The sequence below is a fragment of the Schistocerca americana genome, chromosome 2 (genome assembly GCF_021461395.2).
Source record: "Schistocerca americana isolate TAMUIC-IGC-003095 chromosome 2, iqSchAmer2.1, whole genome shotgun sequence".
Lineage (NCBI taxonomy): Eukaryota > Metazoa > Arthropoda > Insecta > Orthoptera > Acrididae > Schistocerca > Schistocerca americana.
Genome location: NC_060120.1, coordinates 698,783,939 through 698,805,137, shown reverse-complemented (window position 1 = coordinate 698,805,137; position 21,199 = coordinate 698,783,939). Strand labels below are relative to the sequence as shown.

Genomic DNA, 21,199 nt, shown 5'->3' with positions numbered 1-21,199 from the left:
TCTACTTAGATGCACAAGAAGTCAAAAAATTGAAAATAAATTTAAATATCCAATTTTGAAAAATTCGGGCAGTTAAGGGTTAAGAAATGACGAGAATTTTAATATGATAAATAGTAACAAAATGGTATTAACAGATTAAAAATGGTTTCGATGTTGACAATGTGAATAACAATACTTACTTGTAAGAACTAATAACATAATGCTAGCAGTACTGTTACTGTTGCTTCTGACACTAACAATAACAACAACAATGACAATAACAATAATAATAATAATAATAAACAATCAACATCTACAGCTACACACATAACCCACAGCCACTGTGATGTGCATGGCAGATGATACTTTGTATAGCACCACATTTTAGAGTTTCTTCCTGTTCCAACTGCATATGGTACACAGAAGAATGATTGCTTAAATTCCTCTTTACATGCTACAATTAGTCTAATTTTTACTTCACAGTAATAGATGGCGATCTGAAGTACAAGGTGAGCACAAAGTCTTGCCCTGATTATAACAATTTATTACAGAGTAACTGTTTGACACAATAATTTAAAAAAAAAAAAAAAAAAAGGTCAAGGGGTGTAATGTCTGGAGTGCAGGGTGGCCAGGGTTTTGGACCGTTCCTTCCAGTCCACCAATCTGGACATTACTCCCCTCTCCAGACATTACACCCCTTGACTTTTTTTCTGGGGCTATATCAAGAACAGAGTCTTCGTCACACCAGTTGCTGACATTGACGAACTGAAGGCTAGGATACAAGCTGCTGTGGGTACTGTGACAGAACACATGTTACGAAACACCTGGCGGGAACTGGAATACCATTTCGACATTCTCCAAGCTACCAAGGGAGCACATGTTGAGGTTTACTAACGTAAGTGGTCTTAAAAAAAAACTAGTAACACTAACCTATGTAACGGCATCAAATGTAACTTATTATGTCAAATGGTTATTATGTTAAAAATTTTTATAATCAGGGCAAGACATTGTGCTCACCCTGTATATCTCTGCATTGTCCTCTTAATACAAGGTCTTGAAATTCGGTAACTAGGCTTTTACGGAATACTTTGCATCTATCTTCATAAGTCTGCTAATTATTCTTTAAAATTTCTGTGACTGTCTCCCAAGAGTCAAACAAATCTTTGTCCATTCCTGCTTTCCTCCTTTGTATTCATTCAACATATTGTTAGTACTAATTGTTATAGGTTATTCATATATGAGCAATATTCTATGGTGAGATGCACGAGTGACTTGTAAGCAATCTAATTTTTAGACTGACTGCATTTTCCCAGTTTCATCCACTGAACCAAAGTCTGCTATCTGCCTTACCAAGAATTGAATCTACATGATCGTTTCAATTCATATTCCAATAAACTGTAACCCCCCCCCCCTCCCAAAATATTTGTGTAGATGACTGATTCTAATTCTGAATCATTGCTGTTGTAGTCAGAGAATACTACTTTTTTTCATTTAGTGAAGTGGATAATTTTACTTTTCTGAACATTTAAAGGAAGTTTTCAATCTTTACAGCTCTTTGAAATCTTACTGAAATCTGAATGAATATTACTGCGGCATTTTTCTGAGAGTACTTGATTACCAATAACTGCATCATCTGTGAACATTCTGAGGTTGTTATTAATAATGTCTTGTCTTGTGATTAACATATAATATGAATAACAAGGGTCCAAGCACACTTTCCTGGGACATGTCTTAAATTACTTCTACTTCTGTCAATGACTTTTCATCCAAAATAATGTACTGTGGTTTACCTACCAATAAATCCTCACTGAAGTAACAAATTTTGTTTGGTACCCCAAACTCATACTATTGTTAATAAACACTGGTGTGGTATTGAGTTACATGCTTTTCAGAAATCAAGAAATACTACATTTATCTGACTGCCTTGATCCATAGCTTTCAGGTTATCATGAGAGGAAAGCACACGTTGGATTTTGGAATAACCAATTTTTTCAGAATCTATGCTGTCTGGCATGAAGGAAATCATTGTGTTCAAGATAACTCATTAGGTCTCAGCTCAGAATATGTTCTAGGATTCTACAATAGATGAATATAAATGAGATTGGATGACAGTTTTGTGGTTCACTTCTGTTATTCTTTTTGTAGACAGGTAAATGCCATACAATCACTTCTTTTTTTAAAAAAAATTTTTTGTATCACTCATTTTGTTGTGGTGAGAGAAGTAAACAATGGCAGTACATCCATATAATCTGAACATTGGATGAGAGCAGTATCTCTGCTTTTGATTTGCTATCCTCAGTTTCAATTCCTGTGTCCTCCATGAGTGTCTAGCCACTAATTTTAGCGACACTGACAGCCTTTGTATGTCTAGATATTGTTAAGGTTTTGTGAAAAATCTTTCAATAATATTCTGGTATTGTCATTGAAGTCACTGACAGCCTCACATCTCACTCTCGTGATAGCCAGATGCATTTCATTTAGCAATAGGTTTACAAAAGCGTGTGTTTATAGCTGTACAAAAGTGATATTTTCTGACATATCGAGTGATGAGGCAAGAAATTTAGGCACACTGTTCTAGTTGAGAGGTTTGTGAAACAAGAAAAATCTGGTTGAAAACAAGAATTCTTAATTTTAATGGGATAATAAGTGTATATTGCTGTGGTCTTCAGTCCAAAGACTGGTTTGATGCAGCTCTCCATGCTACTCTATCCTGTGCAAGCCTCTTCATCTCCAAATAACTACTGCAACCCACATCTGTCTGAATCTGTTTACTGTGTTCATCTCTTGATCACCCTCTACGATTTTTACCTCCCACACTTCCCTCCAGCACAAAATTGGTTATCCCTTGATGCCTCAGAATATGTCCTACCAACCAATCCCGTCTTCTAGTCAGATTATGCCACAAACTTTTTCTTCCCCCCCCCCCCCCCCCCTCCCACAATTCTATTCAGTAGCTCCTCATTAGTTACATGATCTACCCATCTAATCTCAGCATTCTTCTGTAGCACCACATTTCAAAGCGTCTATTCTCTTCTTGTCTAAACTGTTTATCATCCATGTTTCACTTCAACGCATGGCTACACTCCATACAAATACTTTCTGAAAACACTTCCTGACACTTAAATCTATACTCCATGTTAATAAATGTCTCTTCTTCAGAAACACTTTTCTTGCCATTGCCAGTCTACATTTCATATCCTCTCTACTTCGGCCATCATCAGTTATTTTGCTGCCCAAATAGCAAATCTCATCTACTACTTTAAGTGTCCCATTTCCTAATCTAATTCCCTCAGCATCTTGTGATTTAATTTGACTACATTCCATTATCCTTGTTTTGCTTTTGTTGATGTTCATCATATATCCTCCTTTCAAGACACTGTCCATTCCAATCAACTGCTCTTCCAAGTCCTTTGCTGTCTCTGACAGAATTACAATGTAACTGGCGTACATTGAAATTTTTATTTCTTCTCCATGGATTTTAATTGCTACTCCAATTTTTTCTTTGGTTTCCTTTACTGCTTGCTCTATATACAGACTGAATAACATTGAGGATAGGCCAAAGCCCTGTCTCACTCCCTTCCCAACCACTGCTTGCCTTTCATGTCACTCAACTTTTATGACTGCCATCTGGTATCTGTATAAATTGTAAATAGCCTTTCACTCCCTGTACGTTAGCCCTTGCCACCTTTTGAATTTGAAAGAGAGTATCAGAGTCAACACTGTCAAAAGCCTTCTCTAAGTTTACAAAAGGTCTAAATGTAGGTTTGCCTTTCCTTCAGCTACCTTCTAAGAGAAGTCGTCTTATGATCAGTATTGCCTTGTGTGTTTCCACATTTCTCTGGAATCAAAACTGATCTTCCATGAGGTTGGCTTCTACCAGTTTTTCCATTCTTCTGTAAAGAATTCTTGTTAGTATTTTAAACAGTGACTTATTAAACTGATAGTTCAGTAATTTTTACACCTGTCAACTCCTGCCTTCCTTGGAATTGGAATTATTATACTCTTCATGAAGTCCAAGGGTATTTCATCTGTCTCATACGTCTAGCTCAGGAAAGAGTTTTGTCATGGCTGGCTCTCCCAAGGCTATCAGTAGTTGTAATGGAACGTTGGCTACTCCTTGGGCCTTGTTTTGACCTAGGTCTTTCAGTGCTCTGTCAAATTCTTTATGCTGTATCATAGCTCCCATCTCACCTTCATCTACATCCTCTTCCATTTCCACCTTTCTGGTGACCCGTCATTGCTTATGACTGGTTTTTCATCTGAGCTCTTGATACTCATACAGGTGGTCTTCTTTTCTTCAAACATCTCTTTAATTTTCCTGTAGGCAGTGTCTATCTTATGTCTCATTATATATGCTTCCACATCCTTATATTTGTCCTCTCGCCAAGTGCACACATGAAGAAATTTTTGTTGCTTTAGTAGGTATGTCATTAATTAGTAGTTGATTATCTGGTCATGTACTATTTATTCTAAGGCTTTGGAAAGTGCCAGAAGAATGCCAATAGGTTGGTAATCAGAGAGTGCTGTGACAAAATTCTTCTTTGGTAGTGGCTTCACAAGTCTCTGTTACCAGGCCTCAGGGAAAACACTAGGGGGTCAAGGAGTGACTGAAAGTATGAATTATTGTGAGCAGTACAGAGTCAATAATAAGCTTCATTATCTGTACTTTGATGCCATCATCTGTAGTAGATGCTGATCTCTAAAATCATGTAGAGGACTAGATGGAAGCTTTCTAGGGTACCCCATGTTCTTCCAGGTCCAATCATGCTTTATTTCATAAAAATACTTTGTCCCCAAATATAATATTCACTTTATACAACAATAATGGAAATTCAGGATTGAAGCAATTAACAAAACTGAGAAAAGGAAACAACTCATCTGTACGCAGATACACTTAACAGCACAGAGACAGAATAGTTACTCAATTTAATTTACAGCTATTTTCTAGTGTAGGCTCTCTTTTTCTATTTCTTTAAGAATAATGTGGAAAATTTGTGATGGAGACTGTAAATTAAGGGTCACCTACATATTTAAAGTTTATGTATTATGTCATATTAATGAGTGCTTCCATCACTCTTGGGAGAAAAATTTTGTTTTCATTTCAACCCTGAAACTTACCTTTAAAATACACTGTAACTTGATGAATCACCTCTGCTTTAAATCAGTTATTTAAATTCATCATTGAAATAGTAAAATACTGATTCTGTTTGCATTGCTCCACTTAAAAACTTACTGAAATCCACATTGTCTTCAGTTTGTTCTACATACTCAGAAACTAACATTGTCCAGTTATGATTCAAGCAGAAACCACTTTAGTATCTTGTTTAAAAAATAAGCAGTTAATTTAAACTTTTTAGGTAAACATTTTTTACCCATGGGCCACGAGGTTTAAAACCAAAAAATTGCATGAAACATGAGAAAAGTTTAAATCTGTAAAGGCTAAAGATCTTATGAAATGTTCCCTTCAGAATGATTGACAGATGCTTACATTAAGATCAAAAACCCATTGCCTTATCAATTGCAACTAGTTTGGCATTTATGACTGTGTCAATATAGTGATAATTTAGGATAAGATCAGTAAGAAAAAAAAGGTACATGTACGAGTAAAACAAACCTCGAATCACGTGATTGTCTAACTCATTATCATTTCATGACAATCCTCACTTAGTCTGCATACTACAACATTTATTAACATGTTTTCATGAGTTTCAGTTAAACATTTCACAGTTACTTCTATGACAGCAGAAGGTATGCCATCATTTCACACATAACAAGCAACAAGTAACAGAAAAGACAAGGGAAGAATGATACAACTACACAGGAAGCAAGGGAATATGCCATCATCTATTCTCTGTTCTAAAGTATTTTAAAATGAACTGTAATTCACTGCTCTCTGCTCAGTCAATTACTTTGTGCCAAGATCTTATCAGAGACTCCAAAACACAGACATATAACACAGAAGAGCACAGTTTACAAGACCTTAGTTGTAAAAAAATTCTTTTCGCATTATTAACAAGTGGACTATAAGTATTGGAACTGATGAATGATTCTGCTTCTTATTAAAGCAGAAAGTAATTACTTTTTATAATGAGTACTTACATCAAAATAATCTCGGACTTCATCATTTTCTTGCAGTAGTTCTTGTGCAGCTGGCTCATCACGGCAGTAGGCAACATGCTTGTCAAAGTCACGTTCCTGCAATAAAATTACAGAATGAACAGCTTTTATTTATTTTTTTGTATGTTACTGTTTGTGGTGGAAGGACTAAGTAAGAATTTTAACTACTACGTAAATAATATAAAGCTCTGTTTTCCACTCAACTGATGTCACTGAAATGTCATACCATTCTGATGAACATACTCAGTTGAAAACCTGAGAACTTCATATTAGTTCAACTTTCTGAGAAAGAAAGTATGATCATTTTTTTATCTCAAGCATGTTGCATTGCACCGCTTCTGAATATTTAGTAACTCCTATGGTTCATGATGGGCTAAGTTTTTCTAAATAATTAAATGCACTAAGAGAACATAAATTACCTTGAATAATATGGTGTCTAACTTTGGACAAGAGGACAATTTTTCAATTTTAGATAATGGAAGAGCTTATCCTCTACTTTAATTTCTACAGCACACCCCTTAGATGAAAATTTCATGGTATTCAAAAAAGGGCAAAGGCTTTCCTAAAATGCTGAAAACTAACCAGTATTCTGTCATTGCCATTACATGGTTTTCTCTGTGACACAGGCAAACAGCAGACAGACTTCAGTTACTATTTTAAAGCTTATTTGTGTTAATATTTGCAGTAAAAATAAATTGTTAGTGCATTTTCACTAATCTCAGTCTTTCTGCCTGTGTTATTTACTCAAGTGGTCTGCTATTCGTGAGTGTGCTTACGTTGTTCGTCTAAGCCTCATGCCTCAGTAGTGTGCTTACATTTTGTGGCGTGCACTGCAGCTTTAGTGGTTATAAAGCTAAGTACTGACAAACTTATTTGTGCACTGTTATACAGCTATTAAATTTAATAGTTTTCAGCGGTGTTTCATGCTGTTTGTGGCAAAATAATGATTTAATAAACTTTTGGAAATGTTTGATTGCTGTGTTTTTTAGAGTTTTCTGTGTGTTGAAGTCATTTAGCAAATTTTGTGCTTTAGTTTTCAGCTGATGTTTCTTATTGTTTCTAGTGTAATAATTCAGTCAAAGTTTCATTCAGTGTTTTAACTTCGTTGAGTGTTCCAGTGGCTGTTAGAATTTTAGGATTTAGTTAATAGTTTTGTGAAGTTTTGTTGGTATTGGTATTAGCTATGGTGTAGTAGTATTAATACAAGTTGTTGCTTTCTTAGTAGATAGAGAATTTTGAGACCACTATTGTTAGTTCTATAAACAGTTCTACTGGTGTAACTGAACTTCGGTAACATAGACGTATAGTTTTGTTCAGTAGCTGTAAAATTTTACCACGAGTGAGAAGTGTGGGCTCTGCCATAGGTTTGTGAGTAGTGGGTTATGGTGTGGGATTTGTTCAAAGTATTTTCATTGGGGGGTGGGGGGAGGGGGGGGGGGGAGTGCAGTGGTGAAGCCAGTGGGTGTTCTAGGAAGACCTCTCCTGGGAATGCAGAATCTTTAGTAGAAATAAGTTGATAGAGGAGCAGGAGTGTAAGATCTGTGCCCTTCAGGTGCAGTAACAATGCACAAAAGAGGAACTAGATAGGGTGAGGGGGGTGAAAGGTGGTGGGGAATGGGAACTGGCAGTTGGCAAGAAGACAGCTACAAAGAGGAGGTATTCAGACAGTTATGCTTTGTGTATATGCTATAGATTTGACTAACTGTCAGCATTGAGTGGAGAGGAGCCTCGCGCAGCTGTAGATGTAGATGTAGGCAACACACAGCAGTCCTCAGCAGTTAGGAGCCTATGTCAGCTGCAAAGTCTAACAGAAAAAAGGTTCTGCTGCTAGGTAGTTTGCATGGTAGAGGAGTGGGCCAGCAGTTGCAGGAAGTGTTCGGGAGTGAGTACCAGGTCACCAGCATTGTGAAGCCTAGTGCAGGGTTGGCTCAAGTGACTGACGTTATAGGAGAGTTATGTCGAAATTTTATGGAGGAGGATCAGGTAGTGATAATGGGTGGAGCAGGGAACAGTCTTGATAGGGACAGGGAGTATGATGTAGGTGGTGACCTGGTAAAGGTAGCTATTCAAACTGGTGGCACTAATGTGCATTTTGTGCAACTGTTTCAGCATCATGATCAGCCTCATCTTCACGCGGCTGTTAGGCACATTAACATGGGGCAGAGAGGGCGCTGATGGCAGAAAGCATGGGTCACATCTCAGTAGTGCCTGTTGGGTCTGTCAGTAGATTGGGATTCACTAGCCATGGTCTGTATCTCAATAGTTTTGGGAAGGGGAGACTGGCAAAGCTTATAGGTGACAGTGTAGTGGGTGGTGGTGGTGATGTGATCATTCATGGAAAAATTCCTAGTAGTTGGTGTTAGAGCTGCACCTTTTTTAGACTGAAGTCAGCTGATAGGTAAACCTGCTTAAAGGAAGTCCCTCTAACTAAATAGAGAAGGAATTAGCATATTTCATCAAAATATAAGAGGTATTAGAAATAAATTTAGTGAAATGTTTATAGATGTTGACTCAGAAATTATTGGTATATCAGAGCACCACTTAATAATCTGGCAATTCAGAGGCTTCCTTTACCAAGATACAGATTAGTTGGCTGTTTTTCGTGGAGTTCCTTGCGGGGTGGACGAGTGGCTATGTACATAAAAAACAGGATTCATTTGAGTCTATAGATGTATCATGGCACTGCACTGAACAGATATTTGAATGTTGTGCAGGGGCAGTTGAATTTAGTGAAACTAAACTTCTAATTGTTGTTGTTTATAGGTCCCCTAACTCTGACTTCAGAACATTTCTGCTCAAACTAGTGAGGGTTCTTGGTTCACTTTGTAGGAAGTATCAGAATTTAGTCATATGTGGGGACTTCAATATAAATTTTCTATATGATGGTGCAAGAAAAAGGATGTTGGTAGATCTCTTAAATTCATACGATCTTATGCAGACACTGTTTTTTCCAACTAGGGTGCAGTGGAACAGTAGCACAGCCATACACAATATTTTTATTCAATCTTCATTACTAGTTGGGCATTCTATTAGTAGAAAGGTGAATGGCCTTTGAGACCATGATGCACAAATTTTAACACTACAAGGCTTTAGTACTCAAGCAAATGTCACATTTAATTACAAACTATGTAGGAAAGTTAATCCAACAGCAATAGAGAGTTTTTTAAACCTTGTCAGGAAACAAGAGTGGTAGGATGTTTATAGTGCCGATAATATAGATGATGAATATAATGCTTTCCTTAACACATTTATCCTGCTCTTTGAGAGTTGCTTTCCATTCCAACATTCTCGACAGGGTACTAGTAGTAATAGGCAGCCCGGGTGGCTGACTAGTGGGATAACGATATCTTGTAGAACAAAGCGGAAAGTATATCAAAATGTTAGAAGTAGTCACAATCAAGCTACAATATCCCATTACAAACAGTATTGTAAGGTTCTTAAAAATGTTATTAGGAAGGCAAAGAGCATGAGGTATGCAAATAGAATAGCTAATTCACAGGATAAAATTAAAACCATACGGTCAGTTGTGAAGAAGTGTCTGGTCAGCAGCACAAGGTCAACAATATAAAGTCAGTTCAAAGTAAAAATATTTCTGTTACTGATAAATCAGATATATGTACAGTATTTAACAATCATTTTCTGAGTATTGCTGGTGAATTAAATAAAAATTTAGTTTCTACAGGGAAACATATAACTTTCTTGGCAAAAGCCTTTCTGAGACTGATGTTTGAAATACTCCTCTGTGATACAGACAAGAGGGAGATTGAGTCAATAATTAAATCACTGAAGACTAAGGACTCTCATGGTTACGATGGAGTGCCTAGCAGAATATTAAAGTACTTTGCTGCACTTGTTAGCCCTGTATTTAGCCATATTTGTAATTTTTCCTTGAGGAATGGTCAGTTTCCTGAATGATTAAAGTACTCAGTAGTAAAGCCGCTTTATAAAAGAGGAAAAAGGGATAATGTAGACAATTTTAGATCTATTTCTATGCCATCAGTGTTTGTAAAATTTATCAAAAAGGCTATGTATGAAGGGATAAGTGATCATTTTATATGACACAATTTGCTATCAAATGTCCAGTTCAGCTTAAGAAGTCGTTTAACAACTGAAAATGCTATATTCTCCTCTCTCTGTGAGGTACTGGATGGGTTAAACAAGGTTTCAAACACTTGGCATATTTTCTTTATTTAACTTAAGCATTTGATTGTGTTGATCACAAAATATTGCTCCAGAAGTTGGACCATTACGGAATATGGGGAGTAGCTCAAGTAGCTCATGATTGGTTCACCTCGTGCTTTAGCAACAGACAGCAAAAGGTCATTATTCACAATGTTGAGAAGGCTGTGATGTGGGATCTGAGTGGGGTACGTTCAAATGGGTTGTGCCCCGTGGATCAGTGCTGGGGCCACTCCTGTTCCTTATTTATATAAATGATATGCCCTCTAGTATTACAAGTAACTTGAAAATATTTTTGCTTGCTGAGGACACTAGCTTGGTAGTAAAGTATGTTGTGTGCCACAATGGATTGGTTTCAAATAGTGCAGTTCATGACCTAAGTTCATGGCTTGTAGAAAATAAACTAACACTAAATCACAGTAAGACTCAGTTTTTACAGTTTCCAACACACAATCCAACAAAGGCTGAAGTTTTACTTTCACAGAATGGGCCTATGATTAGTGGAACTGAAAAATTCAAATTTCTAGGTTTTCAGAAGGATAGTAAGCTGTCGTAGAAAGCCCACATTCAGGATCTTGTTCCAAGACTTAATGCTGCCATTTTTACTATTCGAACGGTATCTGAAGTGAGTGATCGTTTGACATGAAAATTATCCTACTTTGCTTATTTTCATCGCTTATGTCATATGGTATTATATTTAGGGGTAACTCTTCCCATTCTAAAAGGATATTTTTGGCTCACAAGCAGGCGATTTGGGCAATTAGTGATGTAAGTTCACAAACCTCTTGTCGACCCCTGTTCACGAGTCTGGATATTTTGACATTGGCCTCTCAATGTACAAGGGTTGGAACTTAAATAATGGCAACTTTTGGTCCACAACTGATACAAATGAGGTACATGTTTGCACCTGTTACTGTCCTTCAAAGTAGTCACCAGCATTGTGTAGAACCCGTTGCCAGCCATGTGGAAGGCTTAGTACACCGTTAGCAGAGCCTTTTCTGTTGATGGTGCAAATGGAGTGGTCTAAAGTTATGGTGATTCTCATGTATGACTGTAATGGTGTTATCCTAATGCATTACGTTCCTCCACAGCAGACTGACAATGCACAGTACTACTGTTTGTTTTTGGAGCATCACCTGCGACCAGTTTTGGGAAAGAATCGGCAACACTTTCTGAGCAACCCACCCATCATTTTGTACGACAATGCAAGGGCACATACAGCGCCAGTTGTGGCTGCTCTGTTCGGTCGATGGGACTGGGAAGTACTGTACCATCCACCATACTCCCCAGACTTAAGTCCTTGTGACTTTGATTTGATTCCGAAGATGAAGGAACCACTTTGTGGCATTCGCTTCAGACCTGTTCCAAAGATTCCACAGGCAGTAGACTGCTCCATTTGCACCATCAGCAGAACAGGCCTTTCCAATGGTATACTACAGCTTCCACATCGCTGGCAACGGGTTCTACACAATGCTGGTGACTACTTTGAAGGACAGTAACAGGTGCTAACATGTAACTCTTTTGCATCGGTTGTGAATAAATAGTTGCCACTATTTAAGTTTCAACCTTCATATATTTCCTTACTGTCATTTCTTGTTCACAATATTAACTTATTCCCAAGAATAAGCAGCTTTCACTCGATACTTGGCAGAAATCAAACTATCATGTGGATCGGACTTCCTAAAATCTTGTGCAGAAAGGTGTGCCGTCTGCCGCTGCATCCATTTTCAATAAGCTACCATGTGAATTCAAAAATCTTAACAGTAATCCACGCACTTTCAAATTGAAACTGAAGAGTTTCCTCATGGGTCACTCCTTCTATTCTGTCAAGGAGTTCCTTGAAAAATTAAGCTCATTCTTGTTGTATTGTAGATAACGTTTACTTAAACTTATGGACTGAAGTTTTTTGGGTTCATAAACATTTATTTTTATCTGTTATTACTTTTATGTTGTAATTTCATGTACTGACACATTCCATGACCATGGAGATTTGCTCCTCAATTTGGTCCTACGGAACTTGACGTATACATAAAAATAAAAATAAAACCATTCTGCCAGTATTCCTTACATGTAAAAAGAGCAATTTCCTATGACCCAATATTTTATGGGATTACTAGCTTAATTCTTGTCAAAGGGAGAGTATGGTATCAGACTATGAGAATTCCAACATATGTAATATTGTCAAGATGATTAACAAGTGCGTATAGATAATATTGTACCTTTGTGTTTGTGATGTCAGTGATGCATGGAGTGGATCAAATCTGGTAAAAATACATAAGATACAGCTAATTATACAAATTTATTCTTACAATTTGATAACTTTTATGTAGACCTATGGTATTGATTCTGACAAAAGTACTACTGTACACACAGAATGATATCTGCTATAAATAGCTACTCTTATTTTTTGTGAAGAGTACCTTGAGAAGAAAACTGTATGCAGTCAAAATCCTTATTTCATCAAGGACTTTCCATTTCTTTAAATGAATATATCATATATGTTAAGAAAAGCAACTCTTCAAACTTAATATGAAAACTGTACTACCAACAAACAATTATTATCCTGTTACATACTACCTGTGCATACATTAGCTAAATGTAAGCTAGTAAATTTGTAAGACAGTCACTACTTTGAAAAGTGCTGCTGCTTCCTCAGTTATATTAAATATCAACTGTTTATTTCCTACTGGTAGCTTAATATTCATCATCGTATGTAGATCCTATCAAAGTGAGAACCTACAGAGATGTGGAATGAATCAGGTTGTTACCATAAAGCCTTCTTCTTCTCAATTTGACTCTGTACTTCTTCATTAATTACTTTGACAAGCCAGAATGAGCTTAAATTGCATAAATATGTATGCCTCTGCTGGAGGAAAATAATGTGCCTGAGGCACGTTTGAGGAACCATTTATGTAACACATGCTGCCATATTTACCCGAGTACAAGATGACATGAAATATAATACAATGCCGCATCCCCCCCCCCCCCCCCCCCCCCACTAGAGTTCTTAAAAAATTTTTTTTTAACAGAATCTGACTAATCAAAATTACAAACTGTTCTTTTGATACAGTATAACGTACCTGCTTAAAAAAGCTAACATTTTACCTATTGTAAACTTATGCTGTTTACTCATTTTTCTACATTCCGATAATACCAGAAGAAATTTATTTCTATCTTCATTTCCTTTTTTGCTTACTATCTATCCCAGTCGTATCTGTGATACCAATCTGTGGTATCACTGTTTTTAATTACCATCACCACCACCACCAACACCACTGGTATTACTAACTGGAATGATAGTTTCATTTATTCCAAGAGATGGGAGGGAAGAGACAATGTGTTTCTATAAACAAGCAGCAATGCAAAGAATAATTTTGAATGTCACAAATATTTGCCTGTTCCTTCTGCATGTATCACAATTTCCAAAGTGGAGGTTAGGGTAGGACCTAATAGCACAGCTTGGAATGCTGTGAGTGAAATGGACATCAATAAAAATTTTGAATCTTGGTTATCATAAATATTTGGCTGTTTCTTCTGAATGTGTTGTGATTCCCAAGGTCATGGATACAGAGGGACCTGAGAACAGCTGTTTTTCCTGAATACATAGAGGATTTCACATATATATTAATGCAAGAATGAGACAAATTCCTTTACCTCTTGTTCCAAACATGCCATCTGCCTTGCTCTCTCTCATTGTGTGCATAGAAACAACAGCTGACACACACCCTCTAATTCTCATCATACCTCATCTAGTGAGCTTTGACAACACTGGTGTGCAAAACATGTAGATATGCCACTGGTGCCCATCTAGACTTTTTCTGTCTCCTGCAGAAATAAATGCTGTTGCTGTGTACTTGCCCATTTTAAAATCACTTCAGTTTTGACTGCAATGGATTCAAGCAAACTGCATTTTAAACATGGTAGATCTTTACAAAAAGCCAATGCACATGGTATCCATTCACTTCCGTGGTTGGCAGCACAACAACATTTGCTGTTGTCATTGTTCCCCCTTCAACCCCTCTGAATTCTGCAAAATAAATCTGCATGAGACCTCAGCTGTCAATGTTTCACCAGTAAATGTGAGACACCGCCTCTATTAATCTACTACAGAATGTAAAAATGTTGGCCTCAGCAGCAATACAACCCTGTATTTCTCAAGTGATGAATTTTGGAAAAATCTTGTCGTATAACTGGGCAAATACAGTATACAAGCACATGATGTATAGATTGAATACCTGGTGGAGTAGTGAAGAGTCACTGAATCAGACTGGGCACAATTTGGCTGAAAAAAAATTGGCTGATAGGACACATCCTGAAGCATCTATGAGCAGTTAATTTGGTAATGAAGTGAAGTGAGGAGGATAGAAACTGTAGAGGGACAGCAACACTTGAATACAATAATCTGATCCAAATGAATGTAGGATGCATAATTATGCGTATATGAAAAGACTTACACAACATAAGTTTAGCATGGAGAGGTGCAGCAAACCAGTGTAACATATTACAATGGTCTTTCTGACTTGAGGAAAAATTTTGTACCGTGGAAGAACAACGTACAAAAGTAAATGAAGCTGGAGGTTTAAAATACTACATGAAAACTTGATGCCCTATATGGCAGTTCAACAGAGTATTGCATGGACAAACTATGTGATACATTGAGGTGTCATAATACTACAAATATACAATGCTGTAGAGCATTGTACTGTATCCATTGAGAATTGTACAAATATGATGAAACATTATTGAAGATGCAGTTATGAACAGCACAAACTGACCAGGTAAGTATTAAAGCAGTTGGTTAAGGCAAAAAGATAGCATAATGAAGACAACTGGAGTTTCTCTGCTTTGATAGACTACTCACGGCAGTTCCCAACAATAATAGAATTATAAAGTGCAGGAGTACCTGATAATACATTTACAGATGCAATTACATTTAATAGTTGGACGTAAAACCAGTATTAAATGGTTTATATGACAATGGCAATAACATATTTAAAATAAAATGTATTAATTAGTAAAATTTAGATGGTAAAAAAGCATGAATTTATAATAAATAATAAGTGATGATTCAGTCAAAATGCTTATAAGGTTTAGCATATTTATGAAGTTAAAAATGTAGATGAGGTATGTGCCCCCCCCCCCCCCCCTCTTCTTCTTTTTTTTTTAAATAGCCAGAGCTCAAAGCTGGTTAATACTGTGTCCTGTTATCCTGTTACGTGTTTCTATGAGTGACACATCAGTCTGCTAAAGATGAGTGGTTGCCTTTCTTTTATTTTGCATATAAGTTTACTTATTATTTTATAGAGTGCCTCATTATAATACAATCATGGAATATGACATTACATTGTGTGTGTATTAATCAAAAATATTTAGAAACAATAATATTACAGTGGGAACATGATGAAGACTGGAAACAAATTACAGCACCAGCTACAATTTTATTTTTGTTGTGGTGTTACAAATTAAAATTACAGACAGGTGCTATAATTTGTTTCCAATTAATTGCCTGTTTAAGATACTGTGAATCCTCACAGTTAACACACTGCAGGAAAAAAGTCATTTGTTGAAAATTTATTGGCTCTGGTAATAGCCTTGATATTTCCATATAAAAACAATCTACCATAAATTTTATTAATTTGGTGTGCTACAGTTAAACTTATTTTGGAAGCTTCTATTCTCTGCAAAATATCCTAAAGAGAGAAATCTTCAAATTGTATGTGAAAACATGTAGTTTTCCTTTAAAGGTCTTCAAAGTCTTGCTTAAATCCATAGAAAATGAAGAAGCTCATGCTTCTGATGCAGAGATTTTTTGCCACTGTATGGATGCGGCTGGTTCTTTTAAATAAGAATAGGTTGTCAACAACAAATCTTATGAGGGGGTAGTTGTACTGCATCAGTGAAAGAGTCTTCAGCTTGTACAATAGTAGCTTATAGGAAATATGCAAATTAACACCATGTTATGATTGCAGGAGAAAAATATTCTTTGCGCATGAACTGAGCTGTCCCAGAATATTACTCCACAAGACATCTTGGAACAAAAGTAAATCAGTTTAAATGCATAACTAGTATTGAGAGTGGACTATTTTTTGTTTATAAAGACAGCTGTGTTTAACTTTCTAAAGAAATTATAAATATCTGTCTTCTGAAGGTGCTTATCATCCAAACAAATCTCCAGAACTCTTATGTCTTCTATTTCACATGTTACTATTGCAAGACTGAGTGAGGTGGCACAGCTGCTAGCACACTGGACTCTCGTTCAGGAGGATGACAGTTCAAACCCACATCTGGCCATCCCGAGTTCGGCTTTATGAAAAGGAAAGTTGCCAGTCACAATATAGCGGAGATGTAGAGTCACAGATAGGCACAATAAAAAGACTGTCAGAAATAAAGCTTTTGGCCAGTAAGGCCTTCGTCAAAAATAGATGACAGAAACACACACACACACACACACACACACACACACACACACACACACACACACACACACACACCTCTCTCTCTCTCTCTCTCTCTCTCTCTCTCTCTCATCCAGTGTCTGTCAAGCAAAAACGATGGAGTAACCATTTTCAGTACTTGCTCCTCCAGCTGTCAGTTTTGCGGTTTTGATGTGTGACTTAGCTGAAGGAAAGGAAGTGACTAAGGCATGTGTGAGGAACCATGCTGGAATGGATGTTTAGACTGAGGGTAACCACAGGAAAACAAAATCAAGATGTTCAGAAGAGAATCGCTGTCCTTACAAATACAAGGCAAGTGTTTTGATCACCACACTACTTCTAGTATTACTGCAGTGTACTTGATTCTTTTGTAATCTGTGTTAATTTGCTGGATCCAAAACTTGCCTTCTGATATTCTTAACTTTAGTTTCATAAAATTTATGTTATTAAATTTACATGGCTTTCATTTATTACTTTTACATATATTTTACATTTTATAAAATTCTTTGAATTTTATCACCTGTACTTACCTCACCTCTGACCATATTTTTATGTCATAAGTGACCTTTGAATTCAGTTAATATTGTCAACTTAATGGTTCGTATTTCATTTTCACCCTTGGTTGCTACTTTACAGATTTTATGACTGTTGGATTCTATGAGTAACTGCTCTCAAAACATGTTTAGGCAGTGAGGGAAAGGAAATATTACTGTTTTCATGAAACATGAAAGACAGAAACAATAAAACAAACATGAAGAAAAACACACAGTATATTACGACCATTATAGAAGATACACAAAGAAGATAATTTGAGACAATATGAAAACTGAAAAATATTATGAAAAGGACAGGTAGCTACTCACTGTAGAGCAGAGATGCTGAGTCACAGATAGGCACAACAAAAAAGACTGTCGAACAAGCAAGCTTTTGGTTCAATAACATCTTAATCGAAATGAAGTTAGGTAACACAAACCCCCCCCCCCCCCCAACACACACACACACACACACACACACAACCACAGTCTCTTGCAGATGAGGCAAGACTTCCTACTTTTTTTATTATTATTTTTTTTACATTTATATAGTCTCCAGCTACTGAGGCCAGACTGCGAGCAGAGTGCATGACGGAAGAAACAGTCTGGGTGGTGGGAGTAAGGAGGAGGCTGGAGCAGGGAGGGAGAGGAACAGCAGGGTAAGGGTTGGGAGACTGGCCTAAGCAGCCAGAGACTGTGGTCATGTGTGTGTGAGTTGCATTTGTGTGAGTGTGTGGGTGCATATTACCTAATTCCAATGAAGGCATTTTTGGGCTAAAAGCTTACTTGTTTGACAATTTTTTTTGCTGTGCCTATCTGCGAGTTACCATCTTCATCTGCATGGTGAGTAGCAATCTATCCTTTTCATAATATCACCCTTATTCCATCCTGGATTTCCCATTGTTTGAAAACTGGGAGAAAGAGACAAAGCTTAACAGCACAAACACCTCAAGAACAACTCAAGAAATTTTCAAAAATATATTTTAAAGTCAGCCAAAGCCATTGCTCACAGCCTTAGCATTCCAATTGCCATTGGAATTAATGAGAGCCATATTACCAGCTGATAATGAAAGTGAAGCTATACAGTTCATTTTAATTACATTCTTACACAATTCAACAAAATTATTCCTCTAAAGGTTTTCAGATGTGAGCACTGTGTGTGCCACAAAGAAACAGAAGCATTACAGAAATTTCTTACAATACACAACAGGTGTTACAAAAATGAACGTGTGTTTCCGACAAATTCTTGTTTTTAATAACAATATTATGAAAAGAATAGTTGGTTACTCACCATATAGAGATGATGACAAGTCACAAATGGGCACAATAAGAAGACTGCTACACATTTTAGCTTTTGGCCAAAAGGCCATCTACACACACATGTTTACACAAGCATAACACACACACACACACACACACACACACACACACACACACACACTCTCATTCATGACCACTGTCTCTGACTGCTGTGGCCAAAGACAATGGTCATGTGTGCATACGATCTGTGTTTGTGTGAAGGTGTGTGTGTTTTTTACTTCCGAAGAAGGCCTTCCAGCTGAAAGCTAAAATGAATAGCAGTAGGTTGTGTCAAATATTTCAATTTTTTTTTTTTTTTTTTTTTTTTTTTTTTTTTTTTTTTTTTTTTTTTTTTTTGAATGAAGAGGGGCATAAAGTTGTGTTTTGGTTATCAATTCCCAATTATACTTACCAAAATAGCAATTGCATTCTCTTGCTTGGTGAAAAAGCTACTTAAATTTTGTGATATTCAGATGTTTCATATAAAATTTGCAGCAAACTGTCTTCCTCTGAGACGTGGCTTCTTATCATTATTTCTGTCTGTACTTCTGCTTTATAGTTAAGAATACACTATAAAATCAGTTAACTTTTTTATACCATTCATAAAAGCGTCTTTTGATTAATATCATACAAATAGCAACTTTTTCCTGGAACAAATAGTTTCTACCACTTGCAAAATCAGAAAATTGGCAACTGTGGCTAGTAAAAGGAAGACAAGAATGACAACTACCACTCACATGAGTGACTTCAATGGAACTGATTGAGAAATACTGCATTCTGAACTCCCAGCTCTGCATGGTGTTCTGAGATACGGGCTTCTGCTAAGAGACCAAGTGAGGTGGTGAAGTGTTAAGCACACTGGGCTTGCAATTGGGAGGATGATGGTTCAAACTCGCGTCTGACCATCCTGAGTTAGATTTTCCATGATTTCTCTAAATCGAGTCACGCAAATGACAGGATATTTCTTTTGAAAGGGCACTGCAGATTTTCTATCCCATTCTTCCCTTACCCAATGGGACCACTGATCTCGCTGATTGGTCACTTTCCACAAATCAGCCAACCAAGCAGTCTGCCAAAAGAGCAGAGTGGAGAGATCGTCAGAAATTATCCAGTAGCCACTCTTGCAAAGGACATTCATCCAAAAGTTCTTCAAAAATAGGAGCTAGTAAACAGTTGTTTTGTGGTGTCAGTTATAAATTCGAGAGTCATAGTACTGAAGAAGATAGAAGAAACCTGGGAAAAGACCAAAAACATATCACTTGGCATGGGAAAACGAGAAGTGAAAGAGACTTTCATACCAACGTCAGACAAGCTCTTTGACATCCTCAGTTGCAAGTCTGAGGTTAAGTTAAGTTCAGAATTTGGTGGTACTGACTGCAAATATAAAATGCACATCCCCTGCTCTTGGTCAAAAGATATGAAGATCACTATCAAAAACTAGTGTTTATTAAAGATCAAGGAGAGAACGTCCGATCTGTTGAACTGCATCAAACTGGGTTGCCAGGTATAACTGAATGGAAGACAAATTAAAAAGCAGAAGAGGCAAAAAGATGAATTAACAAGAATTTCTGAATATAAGCAGCAAAGGAAGGAACAGTTAACATTACAACCAAATAAAATTCTTTTCTCCAAAGGAGACACAGGGACAACTAATCAAAATATCCACGGGTATGCTGCCGGTCTATAGTGTCCAACGGGCACAATATTTCGGCGATCATACATGTAGGGTGCGCACTATCTCTGACGCAGAGAGTCTACCCCAGGAATTGGAACATCTGAGAACTGTATTTCGAAAAAATGGGTACTCAGAGTGGCAGATTCAACGTGCTCTCCGCCCAACCACTGCAGCACAACCTGTTGAGATGGATGAAGTCACGAGGGTGGAGGTAGGCACTGCATTTATTCCATAAACAGGCGCACTCTCAGGGAAAATTGCCCGCATTCTGAAGAAACACCGGGTCGGAACTGTGTTTTGTCCTCCAAATAAAACTCGTGCACTGGTGGGGAGTGCCAAAGACGACCTTGGTTTGAGGAAGGCTGGCGTGTACCAGATTCCGTGTCAATGTGGCAAGTCGTATATTGGTCAGACGATGCGTACCGTCGAGGATCGATGCCGTGAACACCAGAGGCACACTCGACTGATGTATCCGAGCAAGTCGGCAGTCGCTGAACATTGTTTGTCGGAAAATCAGCCATGGAGTATGACCGCATGAGGATTCTGGTACAGACGTCGAGATACTGGAACAGCGTTGTTAGAGAGGCCATCGAAATTCGCACCAATGACTACCTCATAAACTGTGACTGTGGCTATAATCTTAACAAGGCTTGGCAACCAGCGATCGGGTTAATCAAGAGTAAATCAAGCAAACGTATAGCTGTGACGACCACGGCGGACAGAGCCATCACACCGACGTCATCTCAGACGCCGTCGCAATCTGTTCCACCGCGCGACTGTGGCACGGGGGGCGGACGGTGGAGGGAGCGTGCCGCGGGCAGAGGGTATTTAAATCGGCCGCCGCCGCGACCGAACCCAGTTCCCTCTGAGCAGCCATAGCGTACGGATCTCCGTGCCGGCACGTTCACAGGAGCTCAGTCCGTCAGTTCACCTGATGATGGCGACATGTATGATCGCTGAAATATTGTGCCCGTTGGACACTA

The 21,199-nt window shown here is 37.6% G+C and overlaps 1 protein-coding gene across 2 annotated transcripts in view; it reads right to left on the bottom strand.

The window, feature by feature from the left end:
* The window catches only part of LOC124593678 (obscurin), a 688,571-nt gene that overhangs the window by 643,001 nt on the left and 24,371 nt on the right, over window positions 1-21,199 (bottom strand). For both annotated transcript variants that reach the window (XM_047131972.1, XM_047131974.1), the window contains exon 3: window positions 6,079-6,174. In XM_047131972.1, coding sequence (XP_046987928.1) covers window positions 6,079-6,174 — 96 coding nt within the window. The remainder of the gene's footprint in view (window positions 1-6,078; window positions 6,175-21,199) is intronic.